The sequence below is a fragment of the Epinephelus fuscoguttatus genome, linkage group LG14, assembly GCF_011397635.1.
Source record: "Epinephelus fuscoguttatus linkage group LG14, E.fuscoguttatus.final_Chr_v1".
Classification (NCBI taxonomy): Eukaryota; Metazoa; Chordata; class Actinopteri; order Perciformes; family Serranidae; genus Epinephelus; species Epinephelus fuscoguttatus.
The window spans coordinates 559,068-579,968 of record NC_064765.1 but is presented as its reverse complement, the minus strand read 5'-3'; the positions used below and the strand labels follow the sequence as shown (position 1 = coordinate 579,968).

Sequence of the window (20,901 nt, the reverse complement as noted above, 5' to 3'; positions counted from 1 at the left end):
GGTGAGTTTAGTTTCTCTGAGACTCTTCAACACTTGTGAAAGAAGATAATTACAAAACATATTTTAATATAAAGTGAGAATTGTGTGAATGATGATGTTTTAAACAAGTTAAACATCACTCACTGATGAAGCTTTTAGTTTTCTTCTCTCTGAGTCGAAGATTAAATTCTAACTTCTCAATCAAGGTAAGAACTCAGAGTAAAGTCGGTAGTTAAATTTCCAGTGTTGCAATAAAATCCTGAGAGTCTGGCCTCAGTCGGTCGTTGGCTCTCGTGATCTCGACCTCTTGATGTAACGTGGTGGTAAAACTCAGTCAGAGCTGCCTGAAGTCTTTTTCTCATCGCAACTTCACCACAAAATTAAACATGTTTAATATGACCCAGCTGACACACGACCGACCTCCAACGTTGAAATGTGGTTGAAATAATGTCAGCTGTTGTTCTAACGTTTAATTCTGATGGTTGTGAAAAGGTTAACAAAATTCTTATAACTGAACACTGAAATTTCAGAAAGATCTGTTTCAACGTTGAAACAATTTTTTAAACAACATTTAAAGTTTATGGATCAACATTGAGAAATCATTGTTGATTCAACAGTGAATAAGTCTTGGCTCTTGGCAATACTGCAGATCAGTGACGTGATCATTGTGAAACAGCCAATAGCAGCGCTCTCTGCAGCACCAACCAGGAAGCAGCAAACCAGGTCGACAGTAAAGATGGAGGGGACACCCGGTCTCAGTTCTCTGAAGTGAACAAGAGTCTGTGTCTGATCCTCCAATCAGCCCTGATTAATCTGAATGTTTAAAACAGTTCTTCTCTCCAACTGAGGCTCGTAGAGTCGAGGCGACAAAATCCAAAATGTAAAGTTTGTATTAAACACAGTTTATCTTCATGGATTATATTGATGCCGAATTAACAAGAACACTGTCGACACGTGACGCCTTTTATCTGGTGTTTCTACGGTTCTGTGTTTTGGTAAGGAATTGTTAATGTGGTATTTCTTAAAGGGAGTTTGGTGCCATATTTTCCACCAGGAGCAGGAAATGGGATCTCACTGTTGCATCGTCTCACACTGTCTCTAAATGTGAGACGATGCGACATTTGAATCCTTAAGTGTTTTTCAAAGTCTTGCAGTTTCTGGTAGGTGTGAGATGCTGTGTTAAAACCTTCAGTGTTGGGTCAAAGGTCACGTTAGACGTCCTTCCTCTGTTTCCTTCTTTAGACACTCATCACTCCGTCCTTTTCAGAGTCTATAACAGTTTGTTTTTGCACCCAAGCAGGTGTCTTTGGATTCCAACTCCTCCATGAACTCCAACACCCCGCTGGTCCGGATCGCCCGCCTGTCATCCAGCGACGGCCCGATGCTCGCCAACGTCTCGGAGCTGGAGCTGCCCTCCGACCCCAAATGGGAGTTCCCTCGCACACGGTAAGAGAAGCACCTCCGCACGTCTCCAGTCAGACGTCTGTCAGACAGGAAACATGGTGCGCTGAGGCTTCTTTCACGCTGTCAGGAAACATATCTGAGAGTCGACAGATCGGGCGCCGCTGTCCTTGTAGCGCTCTGTGTGTAAAAACATGCGAGCCGTTGATACATCAAGGTCACAGTGACGCCTTCCTCCTCGCTACAAATCAGCCTCGTTCAGAACTGTAGAGATGAATTTAAAAACCCTCCCTCAGCCCTGCCTGCAGCTAAACTGTGAGCTGTGTGTGTGTTTCAGGCTGACTCTGGGTAAACCTCTGGGCGAGGGCTGCTTCGGTCAGGTGGTGATGGCCGAGGCCATCGGCATTGACAAGGAGAAGCCCAACAAGCCGCTGACTGTTGCTGTGAAAATGCTGAAAGGTTAGTGATTGTTGTTCTGCACCTTGAGCTGTGCTCTGACATGTCCTGAAGGACATCAGCTGAACTGTGTCTGTGTTTGACTCCTGCACACAGAGTCGCTTTGTCTGTCTCAGTCCTCTGTGCCCTCTCCATTCTCTCCGTCATCTTTGTCCTCTCTGTCCTCTCTCTCCTCTGCGTCCTCTCCGTCCTCTCTGTCCTCTGCGTCCTCTATGTCCTCTGCGTCCTCTATGTCCTCTCCGTCCTCTCTGTCCTCTGCGTCCTCTATGTCCTCTCCGTCCTCTATGTCCTCTGCGTCCTCTGTGTCCTCTGCATCCTCTGTGTCCTCTCTGTCCTCTCTGTCCTCTCTGTCCTCTGCGTCCTCTGTGTCCTCTGCGTCCTCTGTGTCCTCTGCGCCCTCTCTGTCCTCTCTGTCCTCTCTGTCCTCTCCGTCCTCTCCGTCCTCTGCGCCCTCTCCGTCCTCTATGTCCTCTGCGTCCTCTGTGTCCTCTGCATCCTCTGTGTCCTCTCTGTCCTCTCTGTCCTCTGCGTCCTCTGTGTCCTCTGCGTCCTCTGTGTCCTCTGCGCCCTCTCTGTCCTCTCTGTCCTCTCTGTCCTCTCCGTCCTCTATGTCCTCTGCGTCCTCTGTGTCCTCTGCGTCCTCTGTGTCCTCTGTGTCCTCTGCGTCCTCTGTGTCCTCTGCGTCCTCTCTGTCCTCTCCGTCCTCTCCGTCCTCTGCGTCCTCTCTGTCCTCTGCGTCCTCTGCGTTCTCTCTGTCCTCTCTGTCCTCTCTGTCCTCTGCGTCCTCTGTGTCCTCTGCGTCCTCTGTGTCCTCTGCGCCCTCTCTGTCCTCTCTGTCCTCTCTGTCCTCTCCGTCCTCTCCGTCCTCTCCGTCCTCTGCGTCCTCTGTGTCCTCTGCGTCCTCTGTGTCCTCTGCATCCTCTGTGTCCTCTCTGTCCTCTCTGTCCTCTGCGTCCTCTGTGTCCTCTGCGTCCTCTGTGTCCTCTGCGCCCTCTCTGTCCTCTCTGTCCTCTCTGTCCTCTCCGTCCTCTATGTCCTCTGCGTCCTCTGTGTCCTCTGCGTCCTCTGTGTCCTCTGTGTCCTCTGCGTCCTCTGTGTCCTCTGCGCCCTCTCTGTCCTCTCTGTCCTCTCTGTCCTCTCCGTCCTCTATGTCCTCTGTGTCCTCTGCGTCCTCTGTGTCCTCTGCGTCCTCTCTGTCCTCTCCGTCCTCTCCGTCCTCTGCGTCCTCTCTGTCCTCTGCGTCCTCTGCGTTCTCTCTGCCTCAGACTCAGCTCTCTGTGTATCTGTTTCTGTCTCTGGATGTTTACTACGGTTTGTTCTTCCTTCTCTTTTGTTGTCTCAGATGACGCCACGGATAAAGATCTGTCAGACCTGGTGTCAGAGATGGAGATGATGAAGATGATTGGGAAACACAAAAACATCATCAACCTGCTGGGAGCGTGCACGCAGGACGGTGAGGCAGCGCTGCATTACAGCAGAGACAATCGACACGGTAACTAACTGTGTCCTGAAAGTGACCGTGTGCTCTGCTGCTCGCAGGTCCTCTGTACGTCCTGGTGGAATACGCCTCCAAAGGTAACCTGAGGGAGTACCTGCGGGCGCGGCGGCCACCAGGCATGGACTACTCCTTCGACACCTGCAAAATCCCCGACGAGCAGCTCACCTTCAAAGACCTGGTGTCATGTGCCTACCAGGTGGCCCGAGGCATGGAGTACCTCGCCTCGCAGAAGGTCAGCCGCCATGACACTGTCGCTAACGCTGATATGCTAATGTTGTTTCACCGAGCTGAGCCTGTGTGTGTGTGTGTGTGTGTGTGTGTGGAGGAAAAGTCCTCACAGCTTCAACTAATTATTATTATTATCATTATTATTAACCCACCTCGACAATCGTGAAATCAGGCAGTATGTTTTGACACGTCGGACAGTTAAATGCAGTAAATATCATTTAAGATCATTTCTTTCAGCCTCAGTTTGAACAGAAATCAAATCATAGTTTGACCTTTTCAGTTATTTCAAGGTTTATTTTTCAGGTTTATGGACAGAATTAGAATGAGGACTGAGCGCTGTCCTCCGCTCACCTCACAAGTCAGAAGTCTGAGCTGATGTCTGAGTGATGTCACACCTGAGTGATGTCACACCTGAGTCGACCAAGATGTTGTTAGTAAACCAGTTGTAGCCAAGTTAGTTATTGTCAGCAGCACCAGCTGATATCAGGTCCACAGCGCAGACTGTAAATAATATTCTGGATGTGCTGGTGACGTCATTTGAAGCCTTTTGGATTCTGTGTTGCCAGGGCTCATTGAACGCACCGTAGGTTCAACATATTCTCACAGAACAGTTTGTATGATATCCTACAAATGTTTGCCCCGTGAATGACGTTAGGTCCTTAACATACAGCTACGTAATTAACGTTAAATTATGAAGGTCAGGTTCAGGAACAGAAACATGGCGAGCCTTAAAATGGCTCAGAGTTCACACAGATCTGAACACGTGACTCCAGGGGAAAGTCCCATCCAAGCACTCAGGGCTGTTTCCTTATTTACTGCCGTCAGCTCATTGGTCACATGATCGCAGCCTTTCACAATATGTGTGATATGTGTGAACTTGGGTGCGTTACTTTCTATTGTAAAACATAAAACATTAGTGAGTGCAGCCTGATAGGTTAGCTAACACAAAGGATCAGTGTTGTAGCTACAGTTAATCAGGTTTTAAATCTTCACCGTGGAGAAATGACGTGTCACACAAGATTCAGACGTGGCCCCTCCCCCGACACTGCACACAGAGAGCCACTGCACCACTGTGGGAACCTTCCATTAGTTTTAATAGAGAAGCTGATGCGTTAGCAAGCTAACAGGAAACAGACTGACTGTGCACCGCTCTTCATCCCCGTCGCTCCTCTCCTGCAGTGCTCGCCAGTGAAGGAGAAAGTAAACGCCAACCACTGATTCACCTTCAATTTGGAACGAGCTTTGTCCACTCGGCGTCTCTCCTCACCGTGTTTAGGTTGTTTTGGTGCTGTGTCTGCAATTTTATTAGTTTCCTCTGGGATCGTGCAGCTACTAACTCACCTGTTACTGTCACTGTGCTGGGTCGACAGGCTTTTGTAGATAGGTACACACTGACAGAGAGAGAGAGAGAGATTGTTGCTGTATGAGTCCAAATGTGTTGTTTTTGTTTGTTTGTTTGTTTGTTTGTTTGCTCAGTGAAATCCAGCACAGTACACCTTTGAGGTTAGCTCATATTGTGGAGTAAGTCTGAAGGATGTGCTGGAGGTGATAAAGTCAGACGATGGTAAATGAAAGCTGTTGGCCTGCAGTGCATCAGTGTACAAGTGTGTGTGTGTGTATGTGTGTGTGTGTGTGTGTGCAGTTTGTTGTGTCTGATCCATTGTTCCTGTCCCCTCAGTGTATCCACAGAGACCTGGCAGCCAGAAACGTCCTTGTGACAGAGGACAACGTTATGAAGATCGCCGACTTCGGTCTCGCCAGAGACGTGCACAATATAGACTACTACAAAAAGACCACCAACGTGAGTCTCGCTCTGTGAACACAGTATTGACTCGTTGTGTCAGAGCAAGGACGATATCCTTCACTTGAGATGCTCTGTGAGAGAATAACCTGAACAGATTCCACAGCAGTGTTCAGATGAGTTCGACCTTCCAGGAGATTTTTACACTCCAGAGAAAGAAAAGAAACAAACATGTATTTTCTGTGATCTCTAGAGCACAAACTTCTTGTGTTTATTTGAGTTTCTGAGCAGGTGAAGCTTCAGAGTCATTTTAATCAGAATCAGACGTAAACACTTTGCACCTGCTGAACTAAAGTGTCTTATGAGGAGACAGGTCAGCTGCAGGTGAAGGACTCGGACAGCGATGGCGAGACGAGGCCGACTGTCTGCTGTGGACAGAGAGGTTCTGCTGACTGAAGCCGTGTGTTGTTCCTGTCTGTTGTTGCAGGGTCGTCTGCCTGTGAAATGGATGGCTCCGGAGGCTCTGTTCGACCGGGTCTACACGCACCAGAGCGATGTGTGAGTTTGCACAAACGCACCGTCACATGCCAGCTGCCCGCTCATGTGGAGCCGCCGTTCACCGGAGGAATCCGGGTGTTGAAATATCGTGACTGAGCGTGTTAGCATCAAACGCTGAGTTTGTGCGTGTGAATGTGGAATGGTAGCGTTCCCTTAGCGCTCGCTGTCATCTGCACTCACTCTGTAATCCTGAGCTTCTTGTGTATCGGCGGCGCCACATTCCTCGCCGCGTTTGTTCTTTAATCTCCCAACGCGACATCACAGAGACAGAAACACAACGAGCCTCCTCCACTCAGTGCTGTTTTTTGAACGTAGATCCAAGAACAGACGGAGATAAGAGGGTTTATCAGGTGCTATGAAGCCAATCTGCCCCAGAACAGACGGCGATAAAAGGGTCAGTGGATTTAACGCCAGGTGTTCCCTGGGGGGGGGTTACACAACATGTCCGCCGCAGACACACTCACCTTTAAAGCCTCTGATGGCTCCCATCAGGAGCAGAGAGGGGAGTTGAGGAGAGGAGGTCACAAAGTCAATCTGTGTTTCGGTAGCTGAGCCCCCCCAAACTGCTCCTGGTCCCCCGCCACCCGTCGCAGCCAGACGCTGTGTCCCCAGCACAGCCGTCCAAGCCAAACACGGGCCCCTGTCAACACTGGCTCGCCGTGTGATTACACCAGACTGGGAACAAGCCGAGAAGAGAATCAGCCGGCTCTGTTATTTCAGCAGGTCTGGATTACAGAGCCGATCCTCCCGCCAAACCTCCTCCTCCTCCTCCTCCTCCTCCTCCCTTCATACAGTAGTCGCTCCGCAGCCAGCTTACTCTCACGCGCCCTGGGGGACTGTGACCTCTGACCTGTGATGGTTTTCACTGAAACACGTTACGCTGAAACAGACGGGGGACAATTAAAACACTACTCTGTCACACAGTCAAACAAGAAGCAGAGAGCCAGAGCCGGAGAGGACGACGTCACGTCAGGGAAGTTGTGCAGCAGCAGCAGCTCACACGGCAAAACTGGCATCACAGCTCCTGCAGCTCTCCAAAGGCAGAGCTGGCTGAGATGACACGCAGGGAGCCATTTGTGTTGGACTGTTAGTGAGCTGCTGCTGCTGCTGCTGCTGCTGCACACGGTGCTCAGGCAGACAAACAATCTGCACCATCACATCCTGATCGACCTGTGAATTCAGACCTGAGGTCAGTGGATTCAGATGCCAGAGTCACTGAGGGCAGATGAATCCTTTAACTCTCCAAAGTGGCATCCAAATATTTTCCCTCTGCACAAATGTTCCACAGCGTCCAGACAAACCCTCTAAATCAGCTCTGTGCAGATTATTAGGATGAAGATCTGTGCTTGGTGTGAGAAGGATTTGGACTGTCAGCTCGTGTTGCTGCAGGAGTCAGTGACATTGTTTATTGACTGATTTCCTCCTCAGCAGACTGATACAGAGAGTTAAACCTGCTAAAATGGAGACAGACTCCTTTCTCACAGTAGAGCAGAGCTGTCATGTGTGACGTCATAGACAGGCTAGTGAACAGGCAAACAGCATAGAGGAGCATGGAGGCACAACATCCACAACCTAACTGTGGTTACTTCTTTTAATATCTCTTACTGACTCAGTCTTTCACTCGGATCGATGTCTCAGCTGCTGGGCATTGAAGGACATGTTTTCTGGAAGCATGTCGTTGCATCTCGCCGACTGAAGGGGCTAAAATTTCATGTTGACATGGGCGTTGTGTTTTCATCACTGCCATTAGGAGCCAGAGCGATAAATGCTGATAAATACTGCCATAGAGTCATGTGGCCCTGGTGTGAAGGCGGAATAAAGCATTAAAGGTTTATGGGAAATTTTAATGATATGTCAAAAAATAAATTATAAAATAGCTGAAAAAATGGTAATAAAATGTCAAAAAAAAGTTCATAAAAATTCCAAAAATATTACTTGAATGTTGCAAAAAATTCAGTCAATTTCTGCGAAATGTCGATAAAATTAAGGAAAATATTCTAAAATGTCGAAAAGAACATTGATCTAACAGTAAGATACACATACATACAGAACAAACGGCCCCTGACCCTGTCCTGACCCCAGAGACCTGATTAGTTCCCGTCTGCGACACAGCAGTGATAACGAGTTATTCTGAGTTGTTTCAGTTTTACGTCTGAATACTGACGTCTCTCTTTCACCTCAGCCTCCTCTCTGTCCGTCTCTCTGTGTGTGATTGGACGGAGGCTCACTGTGTTTCAGCCTCCAGACCGCAGTGTGGATAATTAGATTAAACCCCGCTGAGCGCCCGCGGAGGGAGGAGGAGTCTGATTCTGATTCACTGGACCAACAATAGTACAGTGGCTTAATAAACGTCATTATCTGATTACCGTCCCTCATTTTTAGCCATTTAGGAATAATGCAGACGCTGAGCTGCAGACGAGAGACAAAGAGAGGACGGCTCGGGTTAGAGGTGCAGCAGAGCCGGCAGCAGCAGCTGGACTCAAACTGCAGATACACTGTGATACGTTTTTATATTCAGGTTGTGTTCAGAGCTCGCAGGCCGTTTAGAAACTGTTGGATGTGTCAGAAGAGTTCCCCCTACGCTTAAAACAGTGTAAAGATGAGTGACTGTTTCTCATCAGATCTAAACTGGATCACTTTAAAATGTTTTTTTACATCGAAATATAAAAGTGTTGCTTTATGAAAAGTTTCACACCAGAGACATAGTTCCATATTCCTGCAGCTCGTACAGGCCTCACAGTTTCATGACAGTGATGATTTTATGAAACTGATGAAACATAAGCAGAAACAAAAGTGTCCATGTGCTGCTGATGTTCTTTGAACGTGTTTCATTTGTCTTCAGTCGGTTTCCTGTTGAAAATGTTTATTATGTATTCAGAGGTGTTTCCTGTCACATCTGTGTGATCGGCCCGTAAAGGATGAAGAAGCGTCGGAGCTCCAAACACATCAGTGAGCCGCTGGGCGACATGTTCCTTTAGTCTGGACACACACACACACACACACACACCGTCCTGCTGTCAGAAATACTCACTACAGCATCAGATGTGTATCAATCCGCCGCTGAAAATAGTCCCAACCAGTGTACGGTTTATTCTTCACTCAGTAATGTTTGTTATAAACTACAGAGTCCAGCTGTTGTAGGAAATCAGTGCTCCATGTTTGAACCTGTGTTTGTGACCCATTCTTATGCCAGCGACGCCACGGCCGAATGTCCATCCTTCCATCCCACACTTGTGAACGCGATATCTAAAGAATGCCTCAAGGCCTCTTTAAATTTGGCTCAAATGTTCAGTTGGACTCAACAATGAGCTGATTTGCTTTGTGGTGACGTCGTCAGTGTGAACCAATGAGAAACAGACCGACAGCACCAGTTAAAGTATCTTGCTTCAGCTCAGCTCTGTATCTGTTAACAAAGAAAAACCCATCCTCCGTTTCTTTCTGATGACTTTGGGTCTCGACTCGTCTCGTCTGCGGCTCGAGGCTGCAGCTGTTTATGTTTACAGGTATCGACTGACTGTCCTGAACAATAAGAATGTCAAACTGATTCTTAAATGGAGAGCTGTAGACGTGATTGAAGATCAATATTTGCTCGAGCAGATTCATCAGTTTATCCGAGGAACACAAGCGTCTGTAAACGCTTCAGGCGGTGAGCACCGTGTGACCTCTACTCTGTCCTGTGTGTGTGTTCAGGTGGTCCTACGGCGTGTTGCTGTGGGAGATCTTCACCCTGGGAGGCTCGCCGTACCCGGGAATCCCTGTAGAGGAACTCTTTAAGCTGCTGAAGGAGGGACATCGGATGGACAAACCTGCCAACTGCACCCATGAGCTGTACGTGTCTTTATGGATATCTGGAGCTTTGCTTTTGTCTTTGGAAACTGTCCTTGTGTTTTAACTTTGTCTTTTTAAATAATATTTTCAAATGCACGAACAGAAACCCGACACATTTTTGGAGCTGCGCCTGCACTTTAATCTGAGCACCTTTGGATAAAAACAAATCTTTGCAAAAAAAAAAAAAAAAAAAGATCAAATAGAAGATTTAAAAGACGAGCTGAGCCATACATCATATTTCTTTTATTGCTGTAGATCATCCTGCAGGTCCAGCAGCTCGTTTAGGTTTCTCTCCTCGTCTCAGAGTTCCTCCATGTGGTGAGCAGTGTCTTCTTGCAGCTGGAAACACAACAAATGAAAGTAAAAACTGAGAGTGATGAGCCTTTACTTTGCTTTAGGCTTAATTACAGAGCGTGAGCATCCAGCTGCAGATGAAGCAGAGCAGCAGGGATCAGAGGGAACAGTGTGAGATCTGAGGAGAGGACGTGTTGTAGCTTTAGGTTTCACTGTAACAGACAGAAACTGAACTGTAGCTGTGGCTGTTTCAGGTACATGATCATGAGGGAGTGCTGGCACGCCGTGCCGTCACAGAGGCCGACCTTCAGACAGCTGGTAGAAGATCACGACCGGGTTTTATCGATGACCTCCACTGATGTAAGTCTGTCTGCACAGCTGCTGCTCACTCACACTGACAAACACCAGGAAGCTTCACCTTGGACCACTGCGACTCTTCATTTAGTGACTGCCACCCTCCAGCTCACAGTCAGATGTGACGGCTGCAGCTACACACCTTTTGTTTTTTTACATGTATTCAACACATAAGAAGAGAATAACTGATGCAGGATCAGAGTCTGGAGAATGTATCATTCATCTCACTGTCTTTCTTTGAAATGTTGAGCTGTTTGCATGATTTAAATTTAACAGACAAAATGTTGACATCATGCGTTTCTGCAGACGACGGATACGTTACATTTGTACGCTGTTATGTAGAGATACGTTTAAACTTTATGTTTCAACAACGTTGTTAACGTGCACTTAAAAACCACTTGCTCTGGTCGGGACAAGATGATGTTTGGGCTGCAAGTACCTGCTTCAGGTGGCACAGGAAACAGTGATGGGTGCCTACAAACCCACATTTTGAAGCTGAAACAGGACATGCGGCGACAAGTCCCTAAAAAACACTCACGTTTGGAGGCTGAGCAGCAACAGGAAACACAGCGACAATGTCCCGTGAAGCCACACATGTTGTGGGGCTAAAGGTCGAAGGAAACAGTGGCGAGCGGCTAAATAACGACAGATTGAGTTGTGTTTTGGTCTCAAACTGTGTCTGCAGCTCTGCAGCTGTTTCTCCTCGCTGTCACGCCATCCACCGTCCCCTCCGCACGTTCTCACTGAGACTTTGTCACATATCCACTTTTTTTTTTTTTTTTCCCCCCAAATCCACATATGACGTGCACAACATTCCCGCCCATACACCCGTCCAACTAATCTTGTGGATTGTGAGCCCACTGATTGGCACGCACAGCTGTCAATCAGGACATAACCCCCTTTTTATAGCATCAGCACTTATTAAAATCACTGTGACCTCGTCACATGTCCACGTTTGGTCATGGACTTTCCACATCCACATATGGTGTCCCAGGTACCCTGGGTGTGTTGGCTCTACGCTGGTACAACACCTCTAATTGACTTTTTTTTGTTCAACAAAACACACACGTGGTTACACCATCCCTCCCACCCGCCCTACTTGCGCCTCCACCACCTTTACTTTCGTTGTTGTACCGCTGTGTTTCGCTCTGACACCGACGGGTGCTGTTGAACAACAGCTGCAACCGACCGCGCATCAGTCCGTAGTGAAATGACGGCTTTTTTCATCGGTGCCTGATGTTGGAAGTCACTGACCACGTGCCGGTATTCAGCGACTCTGGAGTGAGACCATGTTCCCCCTCCAGCTCCTGATGACAGTCAGCTCAGATACTACGTCACTTTAGAAATGCACATATGACACGTGTGAAACATGCAGATGTAACACACTTGTAATTTGCAGGAACGTACAATGTCAACATTTATTTTTGGTGACTGTTGTTTTATCACCGTCATGTAAACCACAAAAACAACTCTGACGATGTCAAATAAACTTTGTGAGGAAGAAACATGTAAACAAAAATCATGTTGAACTAAAATATCTGAGTGATAATAAAGTAAATTATTATTCTTCATGTGAGCACGGAGAGGATTTGACTGTGACACCGTGGTGTAACCTTTGACCTCTCCTCTGACAGGAGTACCTGGACCTGGCGGTGCCCTTCGAGCAGTACTCGCCCACCTGTCAGGACTCCAACAGCACCTGCTCGTCAGGAGACGACTCGGTGTTCGCCCACGACCCGCTGCCTGACGAGCCCTGTCTTCCCAAACAGCTCCCCAGTAACGGGGTGATAAGGACATAAAACCTGAGCTGGGGGGGGGGCGGTCGGACTTTCACCTCCTCTCACAGTTTGACAAACACCTCTCAGTGACTCCTCAAGATATGGAAATGAAAACTCAGCATGCAATACTTCCACAGTGCTTCAGCGCTCCGATTCGTCTTAAACTCTTTGACTGAGTTTTCCTCCTCTTCCTCCTCCTCCTCCTCCTCCTCCTCCCCAACAGACTCTTGGAACATTGAAGGATTATTTTTTGCCGTTGAACCATGTTTGTGTTCCTCTTTTCAGAAATGAAATTATATTTTTGTACTCGGGCCAGTTTTTGTTACGGACAATCTGTGGGGTGAAACCATTCCGTGCCTACTGGGATAAAAAAAAAAAACTCCTGAGACTGAAACATGTGGACAAACAGGAAGTACGAGGAGGGAATGAAGGGCATTGGTCAGTGACTCGTTGGCGATCCAGTAGGCGGGGACCTCAGATTTTAACCCTCTCGTCTGCACGGAGCCCCGAGGTTGCCAGAAAGGTTTGCGATCTCAAGGAGAATCCGTCGACAAGAAACCAGCAAAGCCAGAATCGACTCGATGATGGGACTCGTTCTTCCGAAGACACTCGATAACTTTTCCTTGACAGGAGACGACAGAGAGGACGACAGCATTTAAATGTTTTCTCATGAATTTGTACGCCATCGTCCCGTTTTAGCTTCCCGAAAAAACACCTTTGTGATAATCATGGAACAAATTCCTCAGCTGACGTGAGGCGACGTGTCAGGGCCATTCAGTAATTAGTACAATAAGGTTTGTTTTTTTAATGTATCTAGAAAATGATTTATTGTAAATATATAAATGCAAATATGTATGATATCGCTGTCCACAGCCATGTACGTAAAGACAAAACTACATTTTTAAAGTATTGTTTTAGGATGGAAGCATTGCAGTCTAGAAGACACTGTCATGGAAGTGTAAAACATGTAATCATTTAAAGTGAAAAGGTTTATTTGAATAATTAACGTGTATATTTGTAAAGATATTTATAGACTTAACGTGGTTCTTAAGTTGAAAGGTTTAGTTTAGGATTTTAGTACTGTACGCAAAGATTTTTATTTCCTTTTTTTTTGTAACTTATTTTACAACAGAACTGCGGCGTTATTTTTCAGACTCCTCTGGTTTTTGATCCATCTTTTTGTTTCGTTTACAGTTTTTAAAAAAATAAGAATGTATGACAGACGGGAAGATGAATATAAGAGCGAGTGTGATTCAACCGCCAGAGGAGGATTCGGGAACTGAAGGCTTCCGCTGAAGGGACGCTGACGTTTCCGACGAGTTTAAATTCTGGTTTGAAAAGTTGACGTTTGCAATATCGAAGCAACGATTGACTCTTGCTGGGCAAGAATAAGCAGCGCCTGGAGGTTTGTATGGAGACGCCGGAGAGTACGACTGAAGTACTTTACGACGTTTTCAATATCAACAACAACGAGCTGTGAATCATCAGGAGCCTTCAGAGAAAAATCCTCCTATTGATTCGATCTCACTGTTCAGGGATGAACTACATCTCCCAGAATTCTTTCTTTAAATCGGGGCATTCAAAAAATGTGAAAGCTCGTGAGAGAACAAGTGTCGGCCAAAAAGTCTCAACTGCGAACAAAAAAGAAAAGTCAGTTTTACATTGCTGACCCCAAACTCACCCTGTGTTCAGCTGCACTGCATTCTGGGGCTTTGAGTCCCAGGCTGCTCTCATGCACTGTTCGTATGTATAGAGTAATGCACCACAATGCATATATAACCCACATAATCGAAGGCTGTGATCATGTGACCAGCGCGCTGACGGAAGTAAAAAGTGAAGTACTAAAAAGAGCGACAGTCAGGAGGAAGATGGGGTCGTGGACTTTCCCGTAGAAACAGGTGTTTGTGTCACGACTGGAACCAGGTGAACTTTGAGTTATTTCAATGAACGTCGTCACCATGTTTGTTTTTCTGAACCTAGCCTACGTAACTTAACGTTAAGTATGTAACGCAAAGATTCCCAAACCACGTTTCTGTTCCAAAACTTATCCTACGTGATTTAACCATAAGTACAAAACTACTTTTCCTAAATCTAATTTGCGTAACTTTACAGTAGGTACGAAACTTTACGTTACGTAACTTTACGTTAAGTGCATAACATGGCAACACCCAAACATGTTATGTATCTAAACTGACCACATAACATGTTTGGGTGTTGCCATGTTATGCAACACCCAAACATGTTATGTATCTAAACTGACCACATTTTATTTCCTAAACTTAACCCACGTAACTTAAGGTTAAGTATGTAACTTTACTGCAAGTACGAAATGTAAAGACTCCCAAACTGTGTTTCTTCTCCTAAACCAAACCTGAGTAATTTTATGATAAGTACAAAACTCTACATCAAGTAACTTTACGTTAATTACATAATGTGACGACACTCAACCACGTTTCTTTTCCTAAACCTAACCAGTAGGCAAATTTGCGAATCCTAGGATCGCAAAAGAATGGCCGACGTTACTCCACCTTTACTCTGTCTTTGATTGGCTCACGCTAACCCTTAACCAATCCAACCAATGAAGGCAATGAGTACTAGCTAATCAGAGGGAGCGTAGGGCGGGTCATTCCTTTAGGATCCTATTTGCAAATTTGCAGCTGGTACGGGCGCTAGTTAAGTTGGTGCTGTTTCATTAGATACAAACCTTTGTATGAGAAAATACTGTGAGTCCGGTAAAGGTGCAGAAACTGTTCTCTGTTCCTGTTTTATAGTCACATGTGATCGTTGAACGTCAGCGGCTTCGGTCTGAAACAAGGTCTCAGTCTTTGATTCTGAGCCTTGAAACTAAAATGTGACATTTAAACAGAATAAATCAAACAAAGACAAAAGGAGACTCAGAGGGTTTGTTTAAACAGTGTTAGAATAGTTAGGAGGATTTATTTCTGAAGGTCGCTCTGAAGGCTTCACACTCTTGTAACAGAAAGGTCACAGGGTCGATGCTAACAAGCTGCGTGAGGATGTGCCCTTGAGCAAGACACTCAGCACCTGTGTGCACACTCACACAGAGAGACGTCAGCTTGAAGGCAGAAATGTAAAGCTGTTAATAAGAGAAAGAAAAAGCTGCCCAGACTTTTGAGACTTTATCGCTGCTCTATAGTATTAATACTGAAATGAAGGCGTGCTGTGCGACTCACAGGTCGCACGGCCAAACAGAAATATAAACCGTATTTGTGTCGGTCTGTTAAAGGAGACTCTGACGACTGTGCAGGATCCTTCGCTCCGTCTGTGGGAGCAAATAAAAAGTGCCAAATTAGTCTTAAAGTCGATTTCAGCGAGTTCTGTGAACCAAATGCTGCACTGTGGAATGTAGGCGGGCGGAGGTCACATGTGCAGCGAAGGATCATGGGATTGCCAAATGGATATCTCCCCTGTTTTTTATGCAGTCGTCTCCAGCTGACCCCAAAAAGCAAGCGGGTTGAAAATGTTTACAGAGTCTGTTTTTAGCAAAGTCACAAAGGGAAAGGGACGTTCAAGAGAACTGAAGGTTCAGACACAACATTCACTCGCTGCTAAACATTAACAGTGGGAACACTTTGCTACGGAGTTTACTGTCAGTACTTAAACACATCGCCCCCAAATATTTAAAGTACTTAAAGGAGTGAGAACCTGTATTTAACTGTTTTGCTACACTGGGAGATTTTGATGTAAATGATGTTTAGTGGTTGGTTTGTGCACAGACACGAGGCCTCTGTGAAGTGAATGCTTTCACCCAGTCGTTGTTTAAAGTTTGGGCCCAGATCTATGAAGTGCCTGAAAACATTCAGCCAACAAACAGCAGATTGATTCATTCTGATCACGTTTGAATGTATAATTGCAAAAATAATAACTGAATAAAGAAGCAGTTCTCACAGAAGCAGGCGATGGAAGTATTAGCCTTTGGTTTTTAATCTGGAGCGAACGCCATGAGAAGGCACTTGTGTGTAAAGGTCGGACGGATCTGATGAAACGCTGTTTGTTTTATTTATTCTTCCATGCTGGGTAAAAGCTTTCCCTATGGCGAGAGTATTTTTATTCAAAGCTATCTGCTTTTCACTGTTGTTTCTCATTAAAGAGCCAGAAGATGATGAAGACGATGATGATGTAGAGTAGTCATTTTACTGACGCCCCCCATCAGGCTTTGCTCCTGGCTTCGTTTATCCTGTATTTTATTTTTATCACACGCCCCCAGCCTTTTCTCTCTGCGTCCCTGTCGAGCTCCGTCTCTCTGTTTAAAGACCATGTGTTGTTTTGAACATGTGTGATGTCGATGGCGTTCCTGCGTGTGTCACGTGAAGCAGGAGATCCATCACAGGAGGAAAAATGGCAGCCAGTAACTGAACCTATCGACTTCCCTTCAGGCCTTTTGTTCCATTTTGGAGCTCATGAAGCTTCACATTAAGTATTCGACCGATCTGGCACTTCACTGATACGTTTCGTTGCTGTTGCATGAAAAACATGTTTCTCCAAAATGTCCGTTTTTCACCAGCTCAGAAAAAACAGCCCTATTTCAGCTCTCTGACCTGCAGTGTTAGAAAACCCACATTCTCCAAAGTGTTTGATTTAAAGTAGTCTGCATTTCCTCACACAGAGATTTTCAGCTCAGGAGACCTATAAACATTGACATTAAATACACTTAAATACACTCAGAAATCACGGCAACAGGCGTCCATAGCGACTGTTCTTAATTCATCACAGGCTTTTTTTATTTTGACCCTCCCTGAGTGACTGGAGGTAAATCCATGACCATAAATGACTTATTAGATTTTTGACGTTTGAAAGTTAAAAGTTGAAAAGTCTCAGTTTTTCACTCTCATCGTACAAACGGTTTATTTTTGGCCAAATTTTAAATGAGATGTAAAATAAAGTGATTTTGATGAAATATTTAAGCTCAGATGTGATTTTTTTTTTTCTGGCGTCACAAGTTCAAGGCCATCAGAAATTTAAAAATCCAAAGATAAGTCCTGTTTGGTTTCATTTTCGCCATTTTTACAGAAAATGTATTTTCTTTAAAAATAGCTTTTTTTTAGTTAAATGGAAAAAAATCTTTTTAGAATAATTGCTCTTTAAAAATCACTTTTGAAGTTTTTAAAAAATGAAAAAAAAAATTAATTGCTGTTAAGAAATCGCTTTTTAAAAATCAGAAAAAAAGTTATCTGACATGCATTTATATATTGATTATATATTATCTGTCCCTATAAGAAATTAAACTGAAGTTTGTTTTCCCAAAGGAGGCTAAAAACAACCCAAAGAGCACCTGAGCAGACGCCATCACAGTTTCAGGTGCACCGAGCATGTGTCTCACCCTCATAGCTCCCATCAGGTCGGTCTGGAGTTTCATTAAAACAGTCTAAATTCAGCTCCAGGTTTTTTCATCAAGACAGGAAATCAATCAGCTTTGAACACAGTGTCGGCCCTCAAATGTCACATGTTTAAAACAACACATGGTTTTCAGAGTTTTCTTTGGTATTGACTGAGAGACGAGGTCGCTGTCAGCAGGGAGGGACTCTTACTGTATGTACAGCCACACGTGGGCCTTTAACTTCCTGTCGTCTCCGCTCTGACGGACTTATTTATTCTCTCAAATAAAAGAGGATCAGATTGAAGGTGAAGCTGGGAGGAGACGTACACACTCGTCCCTCCACTCAGATCCAAACTACACATTTTATTTCCACACAGCGCTCGTCTGGTTTCTTTGCCCCTGCAGCTCTAACCCGACATGTTAGTCCACATTAATTTATAGTTTGAGATCTGCTTGCTGATGTACATGCGTAGAGTTTATGTAGCTGTGTGAGCTGTTTTATAAGAATCTTAGAGAGGAAATGATTTTCATATTCACTTCATTTCATTTTGCATTCCACATCAGGTTTTCTTTCTTTTTAAACCGTATGGAGACAAAATCATGTTTGTCCTCTGATTTATTTTCCCAGTCCCATAATTTATTTTCCTCCCTCTGTATTCATGTCTCTAACATAGACAGGTGGAACTAACATTTGGCATTATGTGATTGTTTTTATTTGTAATTCAATGCTTGTTTGTTGCGCTGGTGTTCCTGTTCTGATCACGATGAATCGTCTGTAACATTCCACCACATCGTCCCCTCGGGGCCAACAGCTCCCAGCGGGGGAAAGAACTAGATCACAACTCTCTCTGTGCCTGACGAACTATGCTGTCAAAAAGGTTTTCAATAAACATGTTATAATGGCGTGTGCTGTGTCGGCTGTCTGTCACTGAGAGAAACAAACACACTTTATGATTCACCACCAACAAATCACAAGTTTGAAAGTTTATGTGAATGAAATGGACCCAAAATACACACGACGGAGAGTTTGTTTTGTCTGAAGTCTTTGTGTCGACACAGTCGAGGATATCGAGGCCTGTTTTCCTTCCACACAAACTGACTGTGGCTGAAACTGAGAACAAACAAGCTCTGGACACAAAGAAACACAGCGGTCGACGTGGTGACAGGACCCAGAGTACAGCACAGATACTCAGCTGGCTTCGTCTGCACAGGTCAGGTGTGAACAGGAGACTATATATCCTCTGAGATTTTGGTTTTATTCTGATGATGCAGTAATTGTGTTTCTTCCCAGGTATTAACCCACTCAGTCATTTTATCCACATTATTAATGATTATTGATCTGAATCTGCGCGCTCTGTCTCTGCACCATCACTGCAGCTGAGCATGACTGTGACGGAATATAGTGGCATCTCCTGCCATTCTTAATATGAGAGACATTAAAAACATCTGCAACCAAGATTACTGAATTCCCTAATGTTAGCATGTTGCTACATGTAGCAGTGTACTTTCAGCTGGAGAATGACTGTAAGGAAGTACAGCAGCATGTTGTACTGTAATAAAATGACCAGTAAAAGCTTCCAAACCAAAACCTGAAATCAGGTAGAACCAAGATCATGTTTCCCTGACGTTAGCATGTAGCTACATGTACGTTGACAAAGTGAATTTATATTCACAACATAAAAGCTGTGATCACATAAAGGACACAGTCAGTGAACAAACTCTAACTCAAAGCAGTGTTCTCCTTTAAACTGCAGCAGGAAGTGCAGGCGGCCCCCACTTCCTGTTGATTCTGTCACACAGTGAACAAATTAGCCTCTCATAGCATCTTAACTGCTCTTTAATCACACAAAGTCTTTGCCCCTCTGTCTTTGTCTGCTGAGTACAGTTCCACGCCCTCCCTCGCCGCCTCGCTGGCTGCAGCTCAGTAAACGGCTGGTGGGAGGGGGGGCGATGGTGGGGGGGGTATTTGGGGGGCTGCTGAAGCTGCTGGGCCCGGGTGGGAGGGCAGAGCTGGACAGTGACAGAGGGAGAGAAGGGGTCTATGTATTGAGGCTTTTGGCCCGGGGCCCGTCTCAAGTGCGTCCTGAGGGGAACATCCTGCCCCTCGTTGGAACTTCCTCGGCCGGCTGAAGTGGCCCATTCACGGAGGTCTTGTGAGGGGGGCTTGTTTTCGCTGCTAAATGGATGTTTCTGTTTCAGAGGTGTTTGCGCTGGTGGACGCTTTCCATTCCCCCCTCCTCCTCATCCTCCTCCTCCTCCTCCTCCTCCTCTCCCCCCACTCTTCCTCCTCTCTGCTAACCGTTGGCTGTCGGTCATCAGGCCCGCTCTCCCTCTTTAGACCGCTGTGCGACCTTTAAACCACCTCTCACCCGGCCCAGCAGAGGAAGAGGAGGAGAAGCAGGAGGAGGAAGAGGAGGTGTGGCTCTACAGCTGCTGCAAGGTGATGGGTTACTGATACATTAGTTTGAGGATATTTTCCTGTTGGTGAGTTTACAACAAGTGAAGACGGCAAACAGAGAATTCACTCTGTAAAGATTTATTGGTTAAAACTCTTCACAGCAGAGGAAACGTGCTGAAGCTCATTAATCTCTTCATCTGCTCACTGATGGCAGCAGCTCAAGATTTTTACAATCACTGAAAACAAATTAAATTTAGACTTAAAGCAAACTGAGTGTGCTCCTGAATCTGACCTTGTGCCCTTAAACACAACTCCAGTTAGACTGTGTTTGGTTCGGTCAGAGGGTCGTCACTCTATACCACGACTCTACGACTGTCAGTGGACTTTATGTTTCCCTCCTTCACAGAGACCAGCACAGGTTCTCCTGGAACTGATCCAGCTGCTCAGGTCAGTTTCAGCAGTGACGGGTGGATCAAGTCTTTTCACAGAATCTGTTCCTTTAAGTTGAAATAAACAGAAACTGTTTCAAGGCATCTTTTGGTTGCTAGACTACGCCATCATTGTTCCACTCCAACCTCTGATGGAGCCACCAGACTGCACGAGAACAAGATATGAACCTCAACTTAAGTTTTCCTGAACTGAAATACACTTCGTGGCAAATGACAAAATTAGTTTTCGGACTTTGGTACTCAGTGGGAAGTTGTTCCCCTCAACAACGTTTGGACTTGATGTTAGAACAAACAACCTGGTCTCACTCCAAAGTCGTCAAATACCGACACTTGGTCAGTGAAGTTTGGCGTCAGACACCGACGAAAGAAGTCGTCTTTTCACGACAGCATGACACACGGCCAGTTGGTGTTTTTGTCTAATTCCGCCTGGTGGCGTCGGGGGGAAACACAGCGGGACAACAACCTAAGTTAAGGGGGGTGGAAGTCTGAGTGGGGTGGTGGATGGGTCCAACAGGCACCAACTTTTACTGGGGAGGCTGCTGCAAGATTGTAAAGCTTAACCCCCAAATTCCACCAGATGTGTGTTGGTTGCGTCTGCGCT

The 20,901-nt window shown here is 45.7% G+C and overlaps 1 protein-coding gene across 7 annotated transcripts in view; it reads left to right on the top strand.

Moving 5' to 3' along the window:
* fgfr3 (fibroblast growth factor receptor 3) overlaps window positions 1–12,146 on the top strand; it is a 97,168-nt gene extending 85,022 nt beyond the window's left edge. For 6 of the 7 annotated variants that reach the window (XM_049596105.1, XM_049596106.1, XM_049596102.1 and 3 more), the window contains exons 10-18: window positions 1,277–1,425; window positions 1,718–1,839; window positions 3,179–3,289; window positions 3,376–3,566; window positions 5,241–5,363; window positions 5,791–5,861; window positions 9,552–9,689; window positions 10,238–10,343; window positions 11,972–12,146. In XM_049596105.1, coding sequence (XP_049452062.1) covers window positions 1,277–1,425; window positions 1,718–1,839; window positions 3,179–3,289; window positions 3,376–3,566; window positions 5,241–5,363; window positions 5,791–5,861; window positions 9,552–9,689; window positions 10,238–10,343; window positions 11,972–12,136 — 1,176 coding nt within the window. In that variant the 3' untranslated portion in view covers window positions 12,137–12,146. The remainder of the gene's footprint in view (window positions 1–1,276; window positions 1,426–1,717; window positions 1,840–3,178; window positions 3,290–3,375; window positions 3,567–5,240; window positions 5,364–5,790; window positions 5,862–9,551; window positions 9,690–10,237; window positions 10,344–11,971) is intronic. The other variant, XM_049596101.1, reaches the window with a different exon arrangement.
* The last annotated feature ends 8,755 nt before the right edge of the window (window positions 12,147–20,901 follow it).